Source organism: Podarcis melisellensis, assembly GCF_964234715.1.
Source record: "Podarcis melisellensis genome assembly, chromosome: 1".
Classification (NCBI taxonomy): domain Eukaryota; kingdom Metazoa; phylum Chordata; class Lepidosauria; order Squamata; family Lacertidae; genus Podarcis; species Podarcis melisellensis.
Window position 1 is genome coordinate 15,554,799 of NC_138528.1, and position 22,296 is coordinate 15,577,094.

The following is a 22,296-nucleotide window of genomic DNA, read 5'->3' on the forward strand; positions in this document are numbered from 1 at the left end:
CAGTTCTGTTACCATAGTGGTGAGCGTGGCATGGAACAGATTGCCTCGGTGTGAGAGGTGCCTTCTTCGCAAAAGCAAAATGCTAGCACTTGGTGGCTAACAGAATTAAAAATGACCCAAAGGTAGGTTTCTAGATGTAATTGTTTCCTGGTTTGGAGATGCAGATCCTAATGTTGACACTAAAATCAGTAGATGTCAGAACCACAGTACTGTTAGCAGAGGAAGGTTAGCACTGTTCGCCCTGACAGCCTGCAGGTGAATGCCCTTCTCATTACTGCCTGAGTCTTCTGCAAAGTGTGTGGTCAGCCACATAAACTATATACTGCCCCCCCCCCCAGCTTTTGGAAGCGCTCCTGTTTCTCCTAGGAAAGGATAACTACCCTCCAACACTCCTTAGAAAATAGGGACATTCTTGGGTTGGGGCACAACAGTAGTTGTGTCAAGGTTATGTAATGAGGAATCCTGGGAACAGTACATTGGAACCTCGGGTTACGGCGGGGATCCAGGGATCTGTTCCGGAGGCCCCGCCGCAACCCAAAAACGACACACATTGAAGTGCTGCGTCTGCACACACGCAGCACGATTTAGCGCTTCTGCGCATGCATGAGTGGCGAACCCAGAAGTAACCCGTTCCAGTACTTCCGGGTTTGCCGTGGACATTCACTGGAGCGGATGCAAGCGGAGGCGGACGTAGAACGAGATTTGACTGTATTTTATTAAGGCTGCTGGGAATTATAGGTCTGTGAGGTCAGCACCCTTAACAAACTACTGTATTTTTCCAGGTATAATACGTCCCCATATATAATATGCCCCCTATTTTTAGGGACTCCAATTTAAGAAATTCCCACCATTCACTCTCTGTGTACAGTGGTATCTCAGGTTAAGTACTTAATTCGTTCCGGAGGTTCCTTCTTAACCTGAAACTGTTCTTAACCTGAAGCACCACTTTAGCTAATGGGGCCTCCTGCTGCCGCCGTGCCACTGGAGCACGATTTCTATTCTCATCCTGAAGCAAAGTTCTTAACCTGAAACACTATTTCTGGGTTAGCGGAGTCTGTAACCTGAAGCGTATGTAAGCTGAGGTACCACTGTATATGATGACCCACAGTTTTTCACATAATTTTAAACTAAGAAAACCTAGTGTTATACACGGAAAAGTACGGTATATTTGGTTTTGCTCTAAGAAAACATGATTATATGAGGAGAGGCAATTTATTTTGGAGCTGTGCATTGTGTCACAATGCGTTGAGGTCATCAGCATTAAAAAACAACAACACGTTTCATGAGTTTGGCTTCCTCCTCAGGAGGCAAAAAGAGCAGAAGTGGGTACCAAGAGATTAAGCCATGAAGTAGTTTGCCAGTTACAAAGATGAATATACTCAATGAAATTGTTTATATTTAGGAACATGGTAAAAGTGGTCCTTTTCAGCAAAGCTCTCTATTAAACCTTTGTTTTAGACTTCTGCTCTGATGGATGTTGCCAAATTTCCAGACAACATGGAGGGACTAAGGCATAGATTCATGGTAAATTCCTTATTTAACTTTATGGGGTTTTCTTCTGTCTATATCAATGTTTCCCAAACTTGGGTCTCCAGATGTTTTTGGACCACAACTCCCATCCAGTGGTCAGGGATGATGGGAATCGTAGTCCAAAAACAGCTGGAGATTCAAGTTTGGGAAACACTGGTCTATATGTTCCAGATCACAGAAGACTATGTTGTTTTCTAATATTTATAAAATAAATCCTCCTTCCTTTTCCCCTCCTATCATCCACATCCTACTCAAATATGTTCAGATTAATAGAGCTGCCTAGTCTTTAAAAAGTAGTGAAAATAAAGTGGAAAATATTTATTTATAAAATGTTCATCCCAGCCTTTCTCCAAAGAGCGTAGGGCAGCATACATGGATGCACTATTTTATCCTCATAACAATTCATTGGAATCCTGGAAGCCGAGGCCTAAGTTTTGGCCAAATGCTTTTGGGTAAGAGAACCCCAGCAAAAATTTAACAGCACCAAAAAGACAGCAAAGCATGGAAATATAGGCTGTAAAACTTCTTAAATGTGCCTTTCCCAGTGAACCCCAATATATCTCACTTTCCTAGCAAGCACACAAATAGATCACGTTTGGTAAGTCATAAAATAGTTTACTTACAAAACTCTCCAAAGGTCAGATTCATGTGTTTTTCCATACAGCAGTCAGAAAAAGTTGCACAGGCAGTGAAGTGTTGCCTGGTTACAAGATGGTAAAAGTTACTAAGCTATTGGTATACAAAAAGGCTAGTTTCAAACTCCAGTCTTCTCCGAAACAAAAGAGCCAGCACTCTTTTCACTTGTCCATTCTATCTAACTAATTTTTTTTTTAATCATCCTATGTATTTTGAATGTCTTCGATTTTGTTTGTTGCCCATTTGTGGCCATTTACAATATTGCCTCTACGTTCTTTTCCCCCAAAAGCAGAAATGCACAGTGGAGTCTGGGACAAGACCAGCGTCTGACACCAACCTTAAGGTAATGACTGCTACATTTCCAGGCAATTGTGCCTCTTCTCTGTATACTGCTAATGATGCAAAGAGGAATAAAGGGGTCATTTTTGGCAGTACAAAAGCAATGTCTTCAAGAGAGGAATATTTCCATAAATGTAGCGCTTGCTTTCCAATAATATTCATACTCAGGGGAATGAAGTTTGGAGCTCAGTTTGGCATGGCTCATCTGCCATGCCAGATAATTAGATAATTGTATAACTGATCATTAGGATAGTAATTTTAATATTCTAAGTGATGCACTGTTTTTATTAAGAGATTTATTGTCACCAACAGGCTTCTCAACTAAACAGTAGGGACCCCTGACCATTAGGTCCAGTTGTGACCGACTTTGGGGTTGCGGCACTCATCTCGCTTTATTGGCCGAGGGAGTCGGCGTATAGCTTCCAGGTCATGTGGCCAGCATGACTAAGCCGCTTCTGGCGAACCAGAGCAGCGCACGGAAACGCCGTTTACCTTCTCGCCAGAGCGGTACCTATTTATCTACTTGCATTTTGACGTGCTTTAGAACTGCTAGGTTGGCAGGAGCAGGGACCGAGCAACGGGAGCTCACCCCGTTGCGGGGATTCGAACCGCCAACCTTCTGACTGGCAAGTCCTAGGCTCTGTGGTTTAACCCACAGCGTCACCCACGTCCCACCAATCTACTACATTAAGTAACACCAAATCTTTTAACTGAATGAAAAGGTGTCCTTGATTAATTCAGCAGCAAAAATTTAAATAATTTAAAAATATTATTTTGAATGCTAGAAAAGGTACAATAACCTTTGTAACATTTTATTATAAAAAAACTAGGTGGCAGGCACCATCTTAGAATATGCATTGACTATTCTCTTACACACAGGAGACTTTTTTTGAAGTTGGTACCAGTGCCTCAAATGGGGGCATCTTCTGAACACAAAGTGTGCTTTCTGTCTTCAGAAGCATTGTATTAATATGCAAATTCGTGCAGATTTATTCATTAATAAACAAAAATGCATACAGTTTAATAACTTGCAGCACAATCCTATACATCTCAACTCAGATATATAACTTGTTGAGTTCAATGGGGCTTGCTTTCAGGTAAGCGGAGCACAGGATTGCATCTCCAGGCTGCAATCCTAACCACTTTTATTAGAGAGCAAACCTGTTTAGGACTGCATGTTAACAGACTGGCCATATGCGGGAGGGAGGGGGGGAGAACAGAACTCCTGCACCTTTAACAGAGGGGATATCAGCCGGTTTACCTGTCCATACAAGTGACACCTGCTGAAAATCCCTCTTCTGTCACCCTTGTGTTGTCTTTGCACTTTCCAACTTCACATGTTAAATTTCTTCAGTCAGGCAAGTACCGTATTGGCCCGAATGTAAGCCGCACCCGAATATAAGCCACACCTTTCAAATTCAAGGAGGTGGGGGAAGAAAAAAATACATTTAGCCGAATATAAGCCGCTCCCTTAAAATTTCGCAGGCACTCACACCTGTTCTGTCTTACCGTATGTCTATTTCAGCAGCGATATCATAAAAGCCAATTTTTGTAAGGTCGCGAGTTTAAGCCGCACTTTAACTTCTCATGGTCAGAATTTGGGGGGGGGGGAAATGAGGCTTATATTCAGGCCAGTACGGTACTACAACTAAGTTTTTACAAAAGCTATTTCAAGCAATTCACATTCGTTATTGCCGCATTTCAGAGAGCTTTAGCTGTGGGAGAATCAGAGGCAGCTGCATTTCTATTCTAAGAAGTTCTTCTATTTACGATGTAATTATTTCCGAAACAGGATATCATCTATATGCCCACAGATGGACTCCTAGAAAAAACAGGCGATCTGGCTCATCAAGTAGGTTTGTACTTTTTTTCTTCTTTTTTTTGCAGCTTTGTTATATAAAACTCTGTAGCAACTATCTTCATTTGTGTATGTCAACACTACCGTTTTCTGACCTTAGGGGCACGTTGACCACAGGTGAAACAGAGGACAGGGCTCCTGTAGTTTAGACAGTTGCCTACAAAAGGGAATTTCCACCATGTGTGAGATTCACTGATACTTCCCTTTTGGAATAATGAACAATTTGGAAAGATCACGGCTCACAAATATTGGGCGGTATTCAGCAAAATGTTCTGCAGTCGGAAAAATAACCAGCACTTCCCTGGTCTGGAAAGGCTCAGAATTTGATCAAGTTTTGTATCCTAATGGTTTAAGTCAATACTTCAGAAAATGTGCTATTCACAATCAGTGCTGGATTTAGGGAGGTGTGTGCAGTTCAGGGTGCCAAATTGAGGGGGCACAGTTCATTTATTTTTTTAAAAAAAGAATTACTGTGAAAATAAAATAATGATAACAACAACAACAACAACAACAACAACAACAACAACAACAACAACAATTTATTTATACCCCACCCATCTGGCTGAGTTTCCTCAGCCACTCTGGGCGGCTCCCAATCAAGTGTTAAAAACAGTACAGCATTAAATATTAAAAACTTCCCTGAACAGGACTGCCTTCAGATGTCTTTTAAGGATAGAATAGCTGCTTATTTCCTTCATATCTGAAGGGAGGGTGTTCCATAGTGTGGGCGCCACTACCGAGAAGGCCCTCTGCCTAGTTCCTTGTAACCTCACTTCTCGCAATGAGGGAACCGCCAGAAGGCCCTCGGAGCTGGACCTCAGTGTCCGGGCTGGATGATGGGGGTGCAGATGCTCCTTCAGGTATACTGGTCCAAGGCTGTTTAGGGCTTTAAAGGTCAGCACCAACACCAACACTTGTTGGTGCTTAGAAACGTACTGGGAGCCACTGTCTTCCATACACACAGTTTTAACAGTGAGTCCATAAGTGACTGATGGAGGCCTATTCTGGATCCACACGTCCTTCCACAGTGGGGACGTTGGTTTCCGGGCAGGAGTTGATTACAGTGTGGATTTGCCAAGCGTGCCTTCCTCTTAGCATGTTTCTCCCTTGCATCCTGAGTTCAAGTGTCTTCAAAGCCCACGGCACCTTTGGTCAAGGCTGTTCTCCAATTGTAGTGCTCGCAGGCAAGTGTTTCCCAGTTGTTGTTTCTCAGCAGGTGGCGCTGTGGTCTAAACCACAGAGCCTTGGGCTTGCCTATCAGAAGGTCAGCGGTTCGAATCCCCGTGACGGGGTGAGCTCCCGTTGCTTGGTCCCTGCTCCTGCCAACCTAGCAGTTCGTAAGCACGTCAAAGTGCAAGTAGATAAATAGGTACCGCTCCGGCGGGAAGGTAAACACCATTTCCGTGCGCTGCTCTGGTTCGCCAGAAGCAGCTTAGTCATGCTGGCCACATGACCCGGAAGCTGTACGCCGACTCCCTCGGCCAATAAAGCGAGATGAACACTGCAACCCCAGAGTCGGCCACGACTGGACCTAACGGTCAGGGGTCCCTTTACCTTTATATATCTATCTATCTGAACAGAAAGCCAAACAAAGACAGGGGGATTCCCTTCGTGGCCACCGCAGACAGCAGGAGGGGTGTGAGAGGTAGGAAGTAGCTGCCAGGGGGGAGAAGTGGGCACTCTGAGCAATAGCTCACATCCCATGGTCTCCATGTATTTCTATTTACTGCTAATAAAGAACGGAAAAGAAGCTCTCTGCATGTTTGGTTTCATGCGGCAGTTAGCCATGTGAGCTATTTGAAGTCTTCCTCATGAAGGCATGGGGGTGGGGGAGCAGCACCAAATTTTGTCCTTGCACGCAGGGTGCCATATTACCAAAGTCCACCCTTGTCCACATGCTTTTTGCTCGTATATGCAAGATATAAAGGTAAAGGGACCCCTGACCATTAGGTCCAGTCGCAATAAAGCTCATCTCGCTTTATTGGCCAAGGGAGCTGGCGTACAGCTTCCGGGTCATGTGGCCAGCATGACTAAGCCGCTTCTTGGCGAACCAAAGCAGCGCACGGAAACGCCGTGTACCTTCCTGCCGGAGCGGTACCTATTTATCTACTTGCACTTTGAGGTGCATTCGAACTGCTAGGTTGGCAGGAGCAGGGACCAAGCACCGGGAGCTCACCCCGTCATGGGGATTCGAATCGCCAACCTTGTCATCTGCAAGTCCTAGGCTCTGTGCTTTAACTCACAGCACCACCCATGCAAGATATACATTAAACAAAAACCAGTAACATTTGCACTCGTACAACAGGATCCCCCCCCTCCTCTGCCCCTGCGTGCCCTGCGCTGTGAAAAACCCATGAGAGATTTAGAGGGACATGTAAACAAGGAGAGGAGGCCAGGAGATAAAGGTAACTTCCTCTCTTTGCGCAGCCGCAACCATGCAATAAACAAGTGTTTCCCCTCCAGTCCATGGCAGATGTACAGAGGAAGAGAAGAAATTGCACCAAGGGAGCGTTCAGTGTGATTTGCACGACAGGTTCCATGAAGCTGAGGAAGAGAAGTGCAGCTTTTCATCACAAGGTGCCCTGAGGGTGCTCTCTTGTTTGAGGGAAGAGGGGGGTACAAGGCCTGGGAAAATGTAGGAATGCACAGTGGCGCAATAGCAAAATTTGAAATGGGGGGGCATACTGTGACCAAAGTTGGTCAGGTGGAACAAGGGCTGTTTCTCCTTTAATAGTTGGGTGGTAGAAGAAGTGGAAAATCCTTCCTTCTATACAGCTATTAAAAGTGAAGGAGCCCTGTGTCCTCTTTGTCACCTGACCACCTGATAGTCCTCTCCCTGCGTCCATAGCTATTGCATGCCCCCACTCCACGAAAAGTCCTTAATTGCAGGCAGCTGTGTTGCTCTATCTATATCTTCCACAAAACACACCCATTATTGCCTGATGGTCATAGAATACAGACCTAGCAAAGGGTGATGGTAGTGGCTGCAGAGAATGCAAGTTCACATCTCTGATCAGTTGTGAAATTCACTGTGCGAGGATTCATGTTGCTTGTAATTAATATTTATAGGGATATACAGATATGCACATTTTTGTATGGCATAATTTGTATGTCTTGTTGGCTGCCTTGGAGGCGTTTGGTTGAAAGTGAAGTTAGAAGCATATGAATGAAGGAATGAGGTGGAGGGCTCAGTTCTTAGCACAGAAACACATCCTGGGCTTATCCCTAGATGTTCCCTGAATTGAATGAAGCTCTGTGACTTTGAAAAGAGACACTCCCCAGTTTCATCTCTCACCAGGGCTGCAGGGTGAATTAGGGCAGGCAAGCAGCTTCCTTAAGAAGTTGTTCGGGTCTCGGTGGTGCAGCTGCAAATCTTGTAGAATCATAGAATCATAGAGTTGGAAGAGACCACAAGGGCCATCGAGTCCAACCCCCTGCCAAGCAGGAAACACCATCAGAGCACTCCTGACATATGGTTGTCAAGCCTCTGCTTAAAGACCTCCAAAGAAGGAGACTCCACCACACTCCTTGGCAGCAGATTCCACTGTCGAACAGCTCTTACTGTCAGGAAGTTCTTTGGAATCTTCTTTCTTGTAGTTTGGATCCATTGCTCCGTGTCCGTTTCTCTGGAGCAGCAGAAAACAACCTTTTCCCCTCCTCTATGTGACATCCTTTTATATATTTGAATATGGCTATCATATCACCCCCTTAACCTCCTCTTCTCCAGGCTAAACATGCCCAGCTCCCTTAGTCGTTCCTCATAAGGCATCGTTTCCAGGCCTTTGACCATTTTGGTTGCCCTCCTCTGGACACGTTCCAGTTTGTCAGTGTCCTTCTTGAACTGTGGTGCCCAGAACTGGACACAGTACTCCAGGTGAGGTCTGACAGAGCAGAATACAGTGGCACTATTACTTCCCTTGATCTAGATGCTATACTCCTATTGATGCAGTCCAGAATTGCATTGGCTTTTTTAGCTGCTGCGCCATACACTGTTGGCTCGTGTATGAAGAGCTGAGCTAGCCATTTAAGCTTGGGAGACTTAAACTGCAGGAGATGCACCTTCAACTTCAGGGAAGGAGACTCTGAGAACCCCACTGGCAGAGTAGCCTGTCTTCACATTCATCGTAACAATAATGTATTTTTAAAATGCATTAGAGAAGAGTGTTTCCCCACTTTCCCCCTTACAGGTAGCGCAGCTGGTAGAGCATGAGAACTCATAATCTCATGGTTGTGGGTTCGAGCTACACATGGAACAAAAGATTCCTGCATTGCTGGGGGCAGGACTGGATGACCCTTGCGGTCCCTTCCAACTCTACGATTCCGTGAAAACGCCTTTCCCCAAAAGAACATAAAAGCAGCCCTATCACTCCGTCTAAAGACCTGCCTAGTCCAGCATCCCAAGCAGCACGTAAGGGAAGTAGCCGTCTCCTGCTGCTGTCTCCAGTAACTAGTATTCAGAGGCATTGTTGGCGGTCTGATCCTGGAGGTAGGGGCCTTATCTAATCCCCTTAAAAGTGGGAAAGAGTTGCAACTTGCTGGTTGCAGCGCAGGCTTTGCATGCAAGCGGTCCTAGGCCACCTGCAGCTTGGTGCTTTATACAGAAAAAGAGGTTTCTGCCCCAAGGACCTTATAATAGAATATATCATTGATTAGAGTCCTTAGCAACAGTTAAGCAGGTGAGAAACTGTCCAGCATTATGTCAGAGGGGCGTACATTCTTCATGCAAAGCCTGTGCTTTAGCACTGAGCTGTTCCATCCATCACTAGCTGCACATTGTAAAACCTATGAAAACTTGCATACCCGAATGCTTTAGATATCCTCTATGGACGCGGGTGGCGCTGTGGTTTAAACCACAGAGCCTAGGACCTGCCGATCAGAAGGTCGGCAGTTGGAATCCCCGTGACGGGGTGAGCTCCCGTTGCTCGGTCCCTGCTCCTGCCAACCTAGCAGTTCGAAAGCACCTCAAAGTGCAAGTAGATAAATAGGTACCGCTCCGGCGGGATGGTAAACAGCGTTTCTGTGTGCTGCTCTGGTTCACCAGAAGCGGCTTAGTCATGCTGGCCACATGACCCAGAAGCTGTACGCTGGCTCCCTCGGCCAATAAAGTGAGATGAGCACCGCAACCCCAGAGTCGATCACAACTGGACCCTAATGGTCAAGGGTCCCTTTACCTTTACCTATGCAGACACACAATGTGTGTACACATTCTCTCTCTGTATCTCTCATTCCACTTAGGTAAATGAGCACGTCTTGTATTTGTATGATGGTACAGTGTTTTGTCATTGTGCTAGCCTCCAGATTCCGGTGGCAGATTCTGGGAAGAGCTCTCAATTCACCCTGACTTCAATGTGAACCTTCCTAGCGACAGAAGGCCCCAAGCAGCGCACGCTCCTATCATGCACTTGATTGGATCAGGAGCGGAAGCATCAGAACCCTTCCCAATGCCTGCAAGGTGGATTTATCCATCGACAAGAAGGCACGATGACATTGATATGGAACCCAGCAGCGATGCCCAAAGGGCAAATGGAAGTCTCTCTACAGGGACAGCGACCAACCTGCCCGGAATAATTCCAAGGGGCTCTGAGCTTCCGAAAGACTCGGTGGCGGAAGTTGAGGGGCTGGTGCCCGACCTGGCCTTGCTCATGGATGTGGAGCCTTCGGAAGCTGTGGGACTCTCGCCAACTTCACCTGTGGCTCCTTTGCCGCAACCTCTGGATGGCGACATTGTTATGCTTGACGAAACAGTTGTCAGGAAGTCCAAGGACATCCCGATTCTAGAGCGGGTTGGGGAAACACTACGGCAAAAGAAACTGCGCACCACCCAGACTTGAGGTAGCAGAATGGGCTCTTGTTCGCTACGATGGGTAACAAATAGGAACCGTGATAGAACTGTGGGCAGGGCAGTGGAAGAAGGAAATTCTCTGTCTGGGCACTACCTCTTCTCTGTTGTCCTCCTTGCATACCTTCTCTCACTGGAGGCTGGTGCATCAGGGCGAGTGCCACTGTCCTATCAACCTCCGTCTGCTCTCAGCCCGCTGGCCTGCATTCTTGCAACCACATCCAGAAGGGTGGCCCTAAGGTGTTGGCTTCTTCCTCCTTAGTAACATGTTGCCCATGTAGAACTCAGCAGGTAGCAGGATGGGCACAAAACTAGAGTTTGTTGGCGATGGCTGCCATTGGGTCTGCCTATCGTTGACTCTGGCTCCTACTACTGTTGGCTTCCTCCTGCCCTACCAGTCTGAACGGGGTCCAGCCACCATTGCCTTGCAGAGAGACCTAGGAGAAGACATGGGAGCTCCTTGTGGTGGAACCCAATGGGTTTCTGCCTCTGCCAGTCCATTCAGACCAGGAAGTCTCTGGCTTGGGTGGCAAGCAAAAAAATGGAAAGAGACAGACAGATGGAGTACTGCAGGGCGGAAAAGGGGAAGTGTTTTTGATTAGGTCTAAATGCTTTCCAACTGAAGTCAAGGGCATAAGCGCACAAAGAATCTGACATATGACATCTACCACTGATTAGTTTCGTTGGGTGACCAAGGTTCTGGTACTGAGAGGTAGAAAATGCTCTCCTTCACACTATGTTTAACATGTTCCTCTGTCCTCCATTTTCTAAGCCCCTAGCTGATTTAGATTATCCTCATACGCAGTGCTTCCCCCCCCCCAAAAAATAATAATGTTTAGGGGTACTGTCATTTTGACTCAATAAAATCGCCATTTTATAGTTCAAATCAGGGGAAATAAATACAGTAAATGGACAAAAGTACAAAGATTCACAAAATGTTTAGGGGTATGCTTCCCCCTGCATCCCCTCAGAAGAAAAACGCTGCTCATACGGAAGGTGCTCTATTTTATTTATCTATTTACTTTCACACGCATGCAATACTCACCCTCTTCCCATCATGGAACCCAAGGCAAGATGTACCAGGTTCCCAGTGTGGTCATCCATCCACACAGTGACCCAAACATGCTTGGCTTCATCAAAATGGCAGGCCTTCAGACCATACCCTGGGACACTCCCTGGCAACTTAGACATGGTAATTTATGCAAAAGGTCCTAGGTTCCGTCCTCAGCATATCAATGTAGGGCTGGGGGAAAGGATCGCACCTGAAATCCTAGAGAGCTGATGCCGATAGGTGTAGACCAGGGGTCAGCAAACTTTTTTAGCAGGGGTCCAGTCCACTGTCCCTCAGACCTTGTGGGGGGCCGGACTATATTTTGGAAAAAAATATGAATGAATTCCTATGCCCCACAAATAACCCAGAGATGCATTTGAAATAAAAGCACACATTCTACTCATGTAAAAACATGCTGATTCCCGGACCATCCTTGGGCCGGATTTAGAAGGCAATTAGGCCGGATCTGGCCCCCGGGCCTTAGTTTGCCTACCCATGGTGTAGACCTATTGAGCCAGACAGACCAATAGCCCGTCTTGGGTAAAAGCAGCTTCCTGCATTCATTGTTTCTGTTGCCCTGTTCTAGCTCTGTTCACCTGCAATCTTACTATGAGGAAGCACCCAAGTCCCACATAGTTTAATGCTTTAGTTTTGTGGAGATTGCGTGGCTGGGAATGTCTCACTAATGTTTCCTTCCAATTCTGCAGTGATGCTGAAATGAATCACCTGGCTACCTTGGGTACTTTTCTGCTCTCTCTCTCTCTGCTGGGTATAAATGGATTTTCGCAGTTTCTCAAATAATCATGTCTTAAAATGGTACCAGTGAAATAAAACATACATTGGGAAAGAAGAAAGCTGTCACTCAAGGGTTGTTGTTTTTTTGTTTGTTCCCTCTTAAACTAAAGACTCGTCCACAATTTCTTTTGTTCCGTGAGTTCTAGTCAAGGGTCTGAGAGACCTTTGTTTCCCCCCCAGAACACCCACCGTTCACTACTGAATCGGAACAAATGCTGATCGGGTTTTGTGTGAATTGACATTTGTTCCAATTCAGCAGTAAACAGTGGGTTTTCCTGGTGAAAATGCAGGACAAAAGAAAAGCTTCTCTAGACCCTGTGACTAGAAAGCACCAATGAAAGTGTGGATGAGTTAACAGATCTATGTCCTCCAATGTTAATGTTACTTTGTCATGATACAGGGATTCAAATGAGGCATTTTGTCCCCAGGTTGGCATGCAGGCATCCAGAAGACAATGGGTCAACAGCCCCCACACAGCCTAGGAGAGGGTCACGTGGTCCAAACTGCAGTGACAGGCAGCACCCCAAGCCTCTTCCTCCAGTTTCTCTTTCTTCCACACCTAGGAAGATCAGCTTATCAACTTTCTCCTTCCCTGATTTCCACAGATTATTCTCAGTGGTTTTTATCTGATTCTCCTTGCCTGTTTTTCTTCCTTCTGCAAGTTCTTTGTTGTCGTTTGAAGCCTTCCTCAGTTCTTTCATTCCCCTCCGTTCTCTGTTCCCCTCCAGTGGTGCCATAGGTGTGTTTTGAGCTGACAAAACAATCAAAGCTAAAAAGTGTCCATGTGCAAAATTTGGCAACTGGAATGGTGATGTGGCACCATGGTCAACCTGCCTTCAATGTCTTTCAAGGGCTCTTGCTTATTTGGTGAGGAGGACTTGGAAGCCTTTTTTGCGGCACCAAGGGCAAGAAACAAGTGATTCCTCCTCTCATAAGAGGGATGCTGAAGAGCAACAGGGCTTGGTGAGCTGGGAAGAGTCTATGGCAGAGAGAGGTCTAGAATCAGAGGCAGTAGTTGAAGCAGGAGGGGGTGGGGAAAGGCAAGATAAGTCAAGAGGCAAAGATAAGTTAGGCTCGTGAAGAGCAGTGGGTTGCAAAAAGCTCCCCTCCCTGCTTGTTTCCCAGAACCAGAAGAGGCATGAAAAGGGTGGAGGAGAGATTGGTGATGCACACACACACACAGTCTCCAATTGCTTGGAAGAAACCCTGGAGAGCTGGGGACCTTCAGTCTCAACAACTGCATCATGGGGGCAAGACCTACTGAGGAGGAGTTGCCACACACATTAGGCCTGACAAATTGTGTTTTTGCTGATAAAGAGTTAACTCCACTTGCACAGTGTGATTTACTGCTGGCTTGCTCCTGACACAAGCCGTCCCACCTACATCACCAAATTGTTTTAAGAAATCCAAAATGGCAGAGAAAAATGCTTAATTTTTTAATATTATTTTTTCCAACTCAGAACTGGAATAAAAGCTAAACCCCACCCTTCTCCAAGCCCACCTCCCCCCTTTCCCTCCCTGATCTTTTTCTTTTTCTTTTTTGGCCTTTAACTACAAATCCCACCATGCAGTTCAGCTACCACAATGCAATACCATCCCTACCTATAGAAAGTTTGAGGTCAGGTGCAAGTAGTTAAGGTTATAATTATGGGTGGTGACTGGTCAGACCACAGAAGGTTGCTGGAGACAGGATGACATCTGTGGAAGAAAAGAAGCGGAAGAGGAGGAAGAGGAGAAAAATATACCAAAGTGGGAATTTTATTGCAGGTACGGGGATGGAGGGAACTGGTATCAACACCTGTTCTGATTTTGCAGCTGTCCTAATTCACTTGAGCTGAACATTAGTCCCCATAAGGCCAACAGCTTGTTGCAAGTAATGTGTAGCTATTTGGGTTATAAAGCTGTAATCCTTTGCATTTGGAGTATCTCATATGGAATTTGATGGGCATAGGCCAGTAACTATTTTTCCCCTTCTTCTCAGCAGCGCTAAACAGATGGAGAAAGAATCATTTAAAAAAATAGCTCATGGTAACTTTTTTGGAGTGGAGTCTTTTGATAGCATTGCCAGTTTGTATAGAACCAAATGGGAAAGGATGCATTTTGGAAAGCCAGCTTCACACGGCATATTGGTACAACAAATAAGACAGAGCTCAAATTTTGCTCTGTGTGCTGCTCCACAGTAAAAAAAATAAAAATAAAAATAGTTTGTGTGAATTTTACCTTCTGTGTGTTCAGTTCAGCCTCTGTGTCAAAGAGCAGTGATCCTTAAATCTGTTTTATTTTTAAAAACTTGTTGGCCCTTTACCATTAAGGTCCCAGGGTCAGTTACAACAATAAACTATAGAGTTCTAAAACAAATATATCAGGACCATAAAACAAGAAACACGTAAAAACAGATCCACTTATAGAAACAGCTGAAAATGTTTCTAATACAAACCTTTCAGGCAATGTTCCATACCACATTTGCTTAAATTCGTGTCAGGAGATTGAGAAAGAGAAGGGAGGCCAAACACAGCCGCTCACTGGTTTAAGAGCTGATTTCTCCCCCTAACCAAACACTTTCCCCTTCTTCTGTAGTAGATTCATGTGATCTTCTGAATCCAGGGGGGAAACCTGATGATATAGAGCGATTAGCTCAGAAGTACATGGTAAGATTTTCACTTTAAAATGCTGATTTGAAAACACAAAACTTAGCAAGGAGTGGCCTCACCTGGCCTAGGGATGGCTTTGATTGCACTGGTAAACCCTGCTGAGCCTTGTGACTGCGATGAAGCAGCTTAATTTGAGCCACCTGTGAAATGTGAGGTGGGAACGGCTGCAGGTGACGAGGCAAGACCCCTGGAGCTGCTTGAGGTAACATGAAATCCTCTTCACCAGGTGAAGTTGTGCTTCCCTCTTAATCTTTGACAAAGTTTAAAAATTTGCTTGAGCCTGTGCATGTTCCATTTATTTATTTCTACACCAGTTTTACACCTGAGCTCCAAGCGACATACAGTGGTACCTTGGGTTACATATGCTTCAGGTTACATACGCTTCAGGTTACACACTGCGCTAACCCAGAAATAGTGCTTCAGGCTAAGAACTTTGCTTCAGGATGAGAACAGAAATTGGGCTCCGGCGGCGTGGCGGCAGCAGGAGGCCCCATTAGCTAAAGTGGTGCTTCAGGTTAAGAACAGTTTCAGGTTAAGAACGGACCTCTGGAACGAATTAAGTACTTAACCGGAGGTACCACTGTATATGGTTCTGACCTCCCACTTCCCATTTTGTCCCCCTGAGGTGGGTTGGGCTGAGAGACAGTGGCCTGGCCCAGGGGGGTCACCCAGTGAGTTTTATGGCCAAGCTGGGATTTGAACCCTTGTCTCTCAAATCCTAGGCTGTGCACACGTTACTGGTTTAAAATGCAAACTCTTTCTCCATTTGGATTGAAGGTGGTTTGGAGGAAAACACATCAAAACACGGTATTTCATTTGTTAAAAAATGACAAGATAGGTGTAGGATATGGATTGCGTACACTTCTTCACAAAGCAGCAGCAGGCAGGGCCTAGATGTAAACAAAAGGGTGTAGTTACCTATAGGCTGTGTTCAGACTTGAGGATTATTGCGTTAGTTTTCCTAGTCATAGTCCCAATTTATTACATTCCTTTTACACCTCATCGCCTGTTGCAATATGGAATGCAGGCTTTTTGCTTGAAATACCGCCATGTTGCGCTAAAATTCATTTGTGCCACCCTTTAAACATACACATGGTTCTTTCCACCCATGAAAATGGCGGGAAGGAGTGACTTGCCTGTGGGAAGTCTACGAGCTGACAGGAGCATAACTGCCCTTGGCCCACCTGCGATTCCCAGCTGCTGGTAGCCATCATAGTAGGTCTGCAACTCATCTGAAACCTGGGAGAGCCACTGCCAATCTGTGTGGGCAGAACTGAGTTAGATGGGCCGATGGTATAAGGCAGCTTCCTTGTGTTTCCTAAATTTTCCTGAAGAATAATTGCATCACCTTCTTTGGCGACCATTCGTAGCCGAGTAAGATTGTCTTCCATGAACACGGTCTTAACAGTGAGTCCGTAAGTGACACTGGAGGCCAATTCGGGATCCACATGTCCTTCCACAGTGGGAACATAGGTTTCCAGGTGGGAGTTGATCATGGTGAGGGTTTGCCAAGCTTGCCTTCCTCTTAGCACGTTTCTCCCTTTCATCCTGAGTTTGAGTGTCTTCAAAGCCCATGACACCTTTGGTAAAGGCTGTTCTCCAACTGGAACACTTGCAGGCCAGTTTCGCCCCAGTTATCAGAGCTTATACTACATTTTTTTAAAGATTTGCCTTTGAGAGCATCTTTAAACCTCTTTTGTTGTCCACCAGTATTTCGGTATTGCATCATGCATGGGTAGGAACTGTGGAACAACAGTTGCTCCAAATGGCAAACTACTCTGCCTGTTTGTTTAAATCTGGGCAAAGTGAATAGTTTTCAGGTGTTGAATGGGAAAATTGAGGAAGGATGTTTGGTGTGCTTGGCAGTGGGAAGTTTTTTGGAAGCTAAGGTTGCGGGCAGCAGGACTGAAGTGTTTTAAGAATATTAAATGAAATCCCCTTGTATTCACCAGCTGTTCTCTTTCACAGCAAGTGTGTACTGTTGAGTACAGCAGTGAATCTGAATCAGATACCGACATTGAGGTAATATATAGATACAAAGTTTTATCCATCCAAAAGCTATACAGTGGTACCTCGGGTTACAGACGCTTCAGATTACAGACTCAGCTAACCCAGAAATATTACCTCGGGTTAAGAACTTTGCTTCAGGATGAGAACAGAAATCGCGCAGCGGTGGTGTGGCAGCAGCGGGAGGCGCCATTAGCTAAAGTGGTGCTTCAGGTTAAGAACGGTTTCAGGTTAAGAACGGGCCTCCAGAACGAATTACGGTAAGTACTTAACCTGAGGTACCACTGTATAAGTTTAATTGCAACACAATCTCAACCATTTCTAGTCAGATTTAAGTCCTATTGAATTCAATTTACTCCCAAGTAAGGCTTTCCCTTTGAAAGCCTTGTGTGGTGATGAAGTGGTTCTAGTAAATTTTGTGTGTGTGTGTGTAATAGGGTACACCCTATGATATATATATATTTAATAGAAGTTGCTCAACACTTTTAACACTTAAAGATGTAGCATGTTGTTAGGAGAATAGCACCCTGTAGGGTTGTGGGCATTCAACAAAGCCCAACTTGGAGTGAATGCATTGAAATTAATGGGTGTAAGTTAACCATGTCCATTCACTTCAATGGGTCTACTCTCAATAGGACTAGCGCTTCAAAGAAGGTAGATGGTGCACATGCAGGCATGCAAAGGGGTTGGCAACCTAAGGCCCATGGGCCACAAGCAGGCCACGGGGGTCGCTTAACCGGCCCACAAGCCGCCCCCAAACTGAGCCACCCTCTTGGCGAGTGTCTGCGCACTGAGCTAAACCGGTGCAGCGCTTCGCTTCCGCAGTGCTGAAAATTGCGTCTGCGCAGATGCAGATGCCGAAAATTGCTGGCATGGGTGCTCACGATCCAGCCCATGGAGGGATCTCCGCTGGAGTGAACCAGCCCAGGCAAGGTAAACCTTGCTGACCCCTGACATAGACATACACACTTCGGGTTGTTGAGTCCTAGGCTTTGGCTCCCGAGACTCAGATTTTCTGCAGTCAAATGCTCAGGGCAGCAAGTTTAAATCTCATGTTCATCTATAAGACCACCTCCTTCCTTTCAATTTTGGGTCTAGGAGTTTTGTAGTAGTATTTTAAAATGTGACTTAAAAAAAAATACCCTAAAAGAGAGAACATTCTCCCCCGCCCCCCAAAATGAACATTTGTAGCATTCTCCCCACCCTGCAGCCAAAACCCCAAAGAACCCTGTTATTTCCACCTGCAGAATGTTGTCTGGTTTCACCCCCATTCAACTGGTCCACATCCCTTGCTCTTTGCACCTGTTTTCTCTCTCTTAAGGCATCATGAGGTACCATCTTGTGGCATCATCACGCCCAGCCCTCTGAACGTCCAGCTTTGCAGTGCTAGAGACTTGGCACTGATACTACATTATTAGTATCATTATTCATTAGTTGCTTTTCTAAAAAAAAAGTGACCCAAAGTGACTTATAAATGCTTAGCAACCTGAAACAACTTCTTTCATCTCAACGTTGTATGAGGCTCCTCTTGGTCACGCGGATGAATTCTGATGCATTTATTTGCACCTTGTACTAGCAAACAATTGAGAAATAAGCTCCAGGTCACAGAACTCTCCTGCTGAGTCTTTGCTCCGCTGGTTGAGCTGAATTAGGAATTCATCCTCCCCCCAGTGATAACATGGAAGCAGATTGAGCACTTTGCCTGCTCCAGTGCCTGCTTATTCCCTGGTACAGATTGCTCCTAACTATCTCCCTAAACACCTTATGGAAAGCAATTGATAAGTGGTTATCTTAAAAGGGCAGTATAATGGATTTTCACGAGGCTATTAAATTACATTTTGCCTTTGGGCTCCAGAAAGTGAAGCTTTTAGCCAAGCGTTTTGTATCTCCGGGTTGCTGCTCGGTGCATTTGGTTGTGTACTTAGATTGGCTAGCACTTATCTTCAAGGTTGCCGCTGGCCAATACATGTACAGTATAGCGGAAAAGCAAATACAGTAAGGTAAAGGTAAAGGTACCCCTGCCCAAGCAAATACAGTACTAAGCAGCAAAGGTCTCCCTTGAAAGCAGAGCACAGTCCAGGGGTCAGCAAACTTTTTCAGCAGGGGGCCGGTCCACTGTCCCTCAGACCTTGTGGTGGGCCTGACTATATTTTTTGGGGGAAATTAATGAATTCTTATGCCCCACAAATAACCCAGAGATGCATTTTAAATAAAAGCACACATTCTACTCATGTAAAAACACACTGATTCCCGGACTGTCCGTGGGCCGGACTGAGAAGGCAACTGGGCCGAATCTGGCCCCTGGGCCTTAGTTTGCCTACCCATGGAATACAGAATTGGAGACAAGAATCCAGCTCAGGCTGCTACAGTTTGTGGAAGGGTCTTTTATGGCGTCTGCTTGTTGCATTGGGCTGCTTGTTGGTCATAGCCTGCCCTGCACTGAATTTGAATGCAATAAGGGATTTGGTTCTTTCAGCTAGCAATGCCATTGTAGTAGAGTATTTTATTGAATTGTTGGCTATGAAACATATCATAATGATTTGCAGCATCAACTTTGTATCTGATGCAGATACAGGTGGAATCTAGACACATATTAAAAAATGCTGTGAAAATGCTTTTTAAAAAGTTTTAATATATATATTGAATTTGCAGTTAGCTCTAGTGTCACTTTGGATAATGCACTTAAAACATATTTGCAGTTGTATAGCTGAGCACAGACAGGGATACAAATCTGCACTTTGAAAGGCTTGTTGAAAAAAGGAGGTATTCAGAGTACCTTAAGAGGTCAAAATCGCTAGCTAAAGAATGCGAAAGTAGCGAATGTGTACCTTAATGTTACCTTAATGGTACCTTAACACCCTTGCATCTGCACTAGAGATAAGGCGCACTTGCGCCCCATGCCTAGATTTACCCCCATTCTAGATGGCAAGGGGAAGTGCAGACAAGTGCTGAAGAATGGCAACTCTTGCATCTTACAGAAACATTTTGAAAACAACTCCCAAATTGTAAAACAGGGGCAATTACTTTGCTAGGGGCAGCTAGCTAAAACTCCAAACTGTTCCTGGTATACAGGGACAGTTGGGAGCACATGCACACAGTGAACCTGCATAGTTTGAATGTGCTAAGCTTTGAGCAGTCAGGCTTTAACCACGTGCTATATACACATCAGAAAGTGTCTTATCCAAAACAGGTGCTGCCCAAGAGTGCGCTTTTGGCAGGATCCCGGGAGAGAACGAAACTTCAAGTAAGTTTTTAATATCTATTCTCTGCCCTCCAATGGAATTTTGCTTTGCCAGCTTTGGCACCACTCCGCTTTTATGAATACCTCTGCAGAATGTGTTTTCAAACAAAAATGCATTCAACAGGTGCCTGTATTATATTGTATTATTAAAGTGCGATACTTTCTTGCTTCCACTATTAGGCTTAGATCAGGGTGGAATTTTTCAAAAGTTATCCTAGGTTGACTATTTAGTAGTAGTTCGTTGTCTGATTAATGCATCAGATTAATGCAACAGTTTTTAAAATTATTTACACGCAATGCTAAGCCACTAAGTGTGAATGTTTTAACCAGTTTGTTTAAAAAAACACAAGTTATCTCACAGGCTAGCAAATGAGCCACAGCTTAGTTTTCCAAAGCTGGGTTTCCAGCTGCCCTTGCCCCGTGACTCTGTAGCATCTGGGTAGGGTGGCCAAACAAATAATGGTTAAACAAGACTGAGCACAAAAGTCCTTGCATGGGCAGAACTTTTCAGTTGGATATTGGTGCCACATATTGGGTTGTTTTAAGAAACCATCGTTAGCATTCTGAGCTGGTTTCAGATGTTGAAACAAACCACCTTAGCCTGGGCTAAACAAACCACAGCTTAAGTGTTATGTGCAAATCCTGTCTAGTTTCAGGGACTCTTTCCCGAAAGTTGGCTGCTGAGAAGGAACTTTCTCTCTTGTTAAGTGAAGTCTTTTGCTGTGTCTGTTGCTTTAGTTCATGGATCCTTATGATGGTGATGATGAAGGCAACTCCAACAGTAGTTTGGGCTCCCTTGAGTTGAGTAGGGTGATCTTTCTGAAGCATCTGAGCACAGAAGACAGTGTTCTTTCAGAAGGCCCAGAACCCCTCTCTGCCTTCGCACCCATGGAAAGCCCTCTAATTGTAACTTGTGAGGATGAACCTCAACTGAATGAAGCAGCTGAAGTATTGCAGATGATCACAGAACCTTCCTGGTTTCCTGGGCCAGGTCATTCAAAGCATGCTGTTCTCTCTAAAAAACCACCTTGTGATTTTGTGCTACACCCGATGTTGGCCGATTGTGATAATCTGCGTGAAATTCTTAAGGTCAAGAGGAAGCAAGGGAGAGCTGTCCTAGACAGTGCTGGAGAAACGCCAAGGAAAAAATTGCGGATGACTTGAGTTTGTGTAGCCTAACTGCAATCTACCCATGTCTGTGGGTGAAAATAATGCCTGTTGTAAAAATAAATTAGGTGGAGCCCACAAGTGTGCAAGTCTTTTTAACATTTAAGCACTTCATTGTTCTTGCAAGGCCACATTACACAAAAAAGGTAATCGCAAAAGTTTTGGAAAGTTAGGAACACGTAGCACTAAAAAGGAAGTTCATGCTAGAAGATGATTTCTGCCTATCACTGAGGAAGCAGTGTTTGTGAGAACATTTTTATACTGTTTCTCCATGCTGAATAGTCTTCCCAAGAATAGTGTTATGAACTGCGGGTTATTGGGATGTCAAGGGCAAACATGGCATGATTCTGCCCTGCCTGAAAGCAGGCCACACTACGCTGGTCATTATTTGAAGACCAAATGCTGGACTAGACAGCCTTGTTACATCAAACTAACCATCTATGTCCTAATCCCCAACTGACTGCCTTGCTACTCCTGGCTTTGCTAGTGTCAGTTGCCTGGTAATAAAGGCAGTTTGGAAGATACCAAATCACAGAGAATTTACCAAGAACAATTGTTATCCCTTTAGTGCGGAAATCTCAATAACACCATGCATTTCTTGCACCCCACTGATATAGCAGTATTCACCAGCCCTTGTGCCAGAAGCAGCTGATGCTCCCTTTTCCCACTTAACTGAGCTTTCTTCACCTTGCTAACTTGCTGTGTGCAATAGGCCATAGCGTTTTAAATTATTTTAGTGCAATTTTATTATTGCGAGCCTCCCTGAAGGTGGCTCACAGATTTTAGATAATGAAATAAATAGCTCTAGAAAAGTGCCCCCCAATCTGTTGCCCTCCAGTTGTTTATGACTACAACAATTCCCAGCCATTGGTCATGCTTACAGGGGTTGATGGGAATCCAACAAGAGTTGGAAGGCAAGCTTGTTCTAGACCTGTTTTGAAAAACTTACTGTAAAAGCTGAATTGAAGGAATAAATTTATTCCAAGCGATCAGGTTGCCAAATGGCAGACCACATTCTACAGATGGACTATATAACTCAAACTAGCACATCAATGTGGACTCTCTCCTGCTATAGAGACTATTTCAAGATAGGATTGCAGTACACTTACGTTTTGAACTTAGCTTTCTCTCTCTTGTTGGTTTAGTCTCATGATCTTGACAAGTGAATAAGGCACTGAAAAA

The 22,296-nt window shown here is 45.0% G+C and overlaps 2 protein-coding genes across 10 annotated transcripts; both read left to right on the top strand.

Moving 5' to 3' along the window:
• Window positions 1-12,114, top strand: LOC309372004 (uncharacterized protein). 9 transcript variants are annotated; one of them, XM_081915203.1, is made up of 7 exons: window positions 1-122; window positions 1,459-1,524; window positions 2,456-2,509; window positions 4,298-4,361; window positions 6,827-6,940; window positions 9,662-10,195; window positions 11,961-12,114. In XM_081915203.1, exons 2-6 carry the CDS (start codon window positions 1,471-1,473, stop codon window positions 10,192-10,194), a joined length of 819 nt encoding a protein of 272 aa, XP_081771329.1. In that variant the 5' UTR covers window positions 1-122; window positions 1,459-1,470; the 3' UTR covers window position 10,195; window positions 11,961-12,114. The 9 variants fall into 9 exon arrangements, with proteins under 9 accessions (XP_081771329.1, XP_081771327.1, XP_081771330.1 ...); XM_081915201.1 differs by having other exon boundaries at window positions 4,298-4,357; window positions 9,655-10,195; XM_081915204.1 differs by having other exon boundaries at window positions 2,459-2,509.
• Window positions 12,115-13,630: 1,516 nt separating this feature from the next.
• On the top strand, window positions 13,631-22,234 carry LOC309372241 (uncharacterized protein). Its single transcript, XM_081915623.1, has 5 exons — window positions 13,631-13,815; window positions 14,626-14,696; window positions 16,668-16,721; window positions 19,897-19,950; window positions 20,686-22,234. Exons 1-5 carry the CDS (start codon window positions 13,740-13,742, stop codon window positions 21,109-21,111), a joined length of 681 nt encoding a protein of 226 aa, XP_081771749.1. The 5' UTR covers window positions 13,631-13,739; the 3' UTR covers window positions 21,112-22,234.
• The last annotated feature ends 62 nt before the right edge of the window (window positions 22,235-22,296 follow it).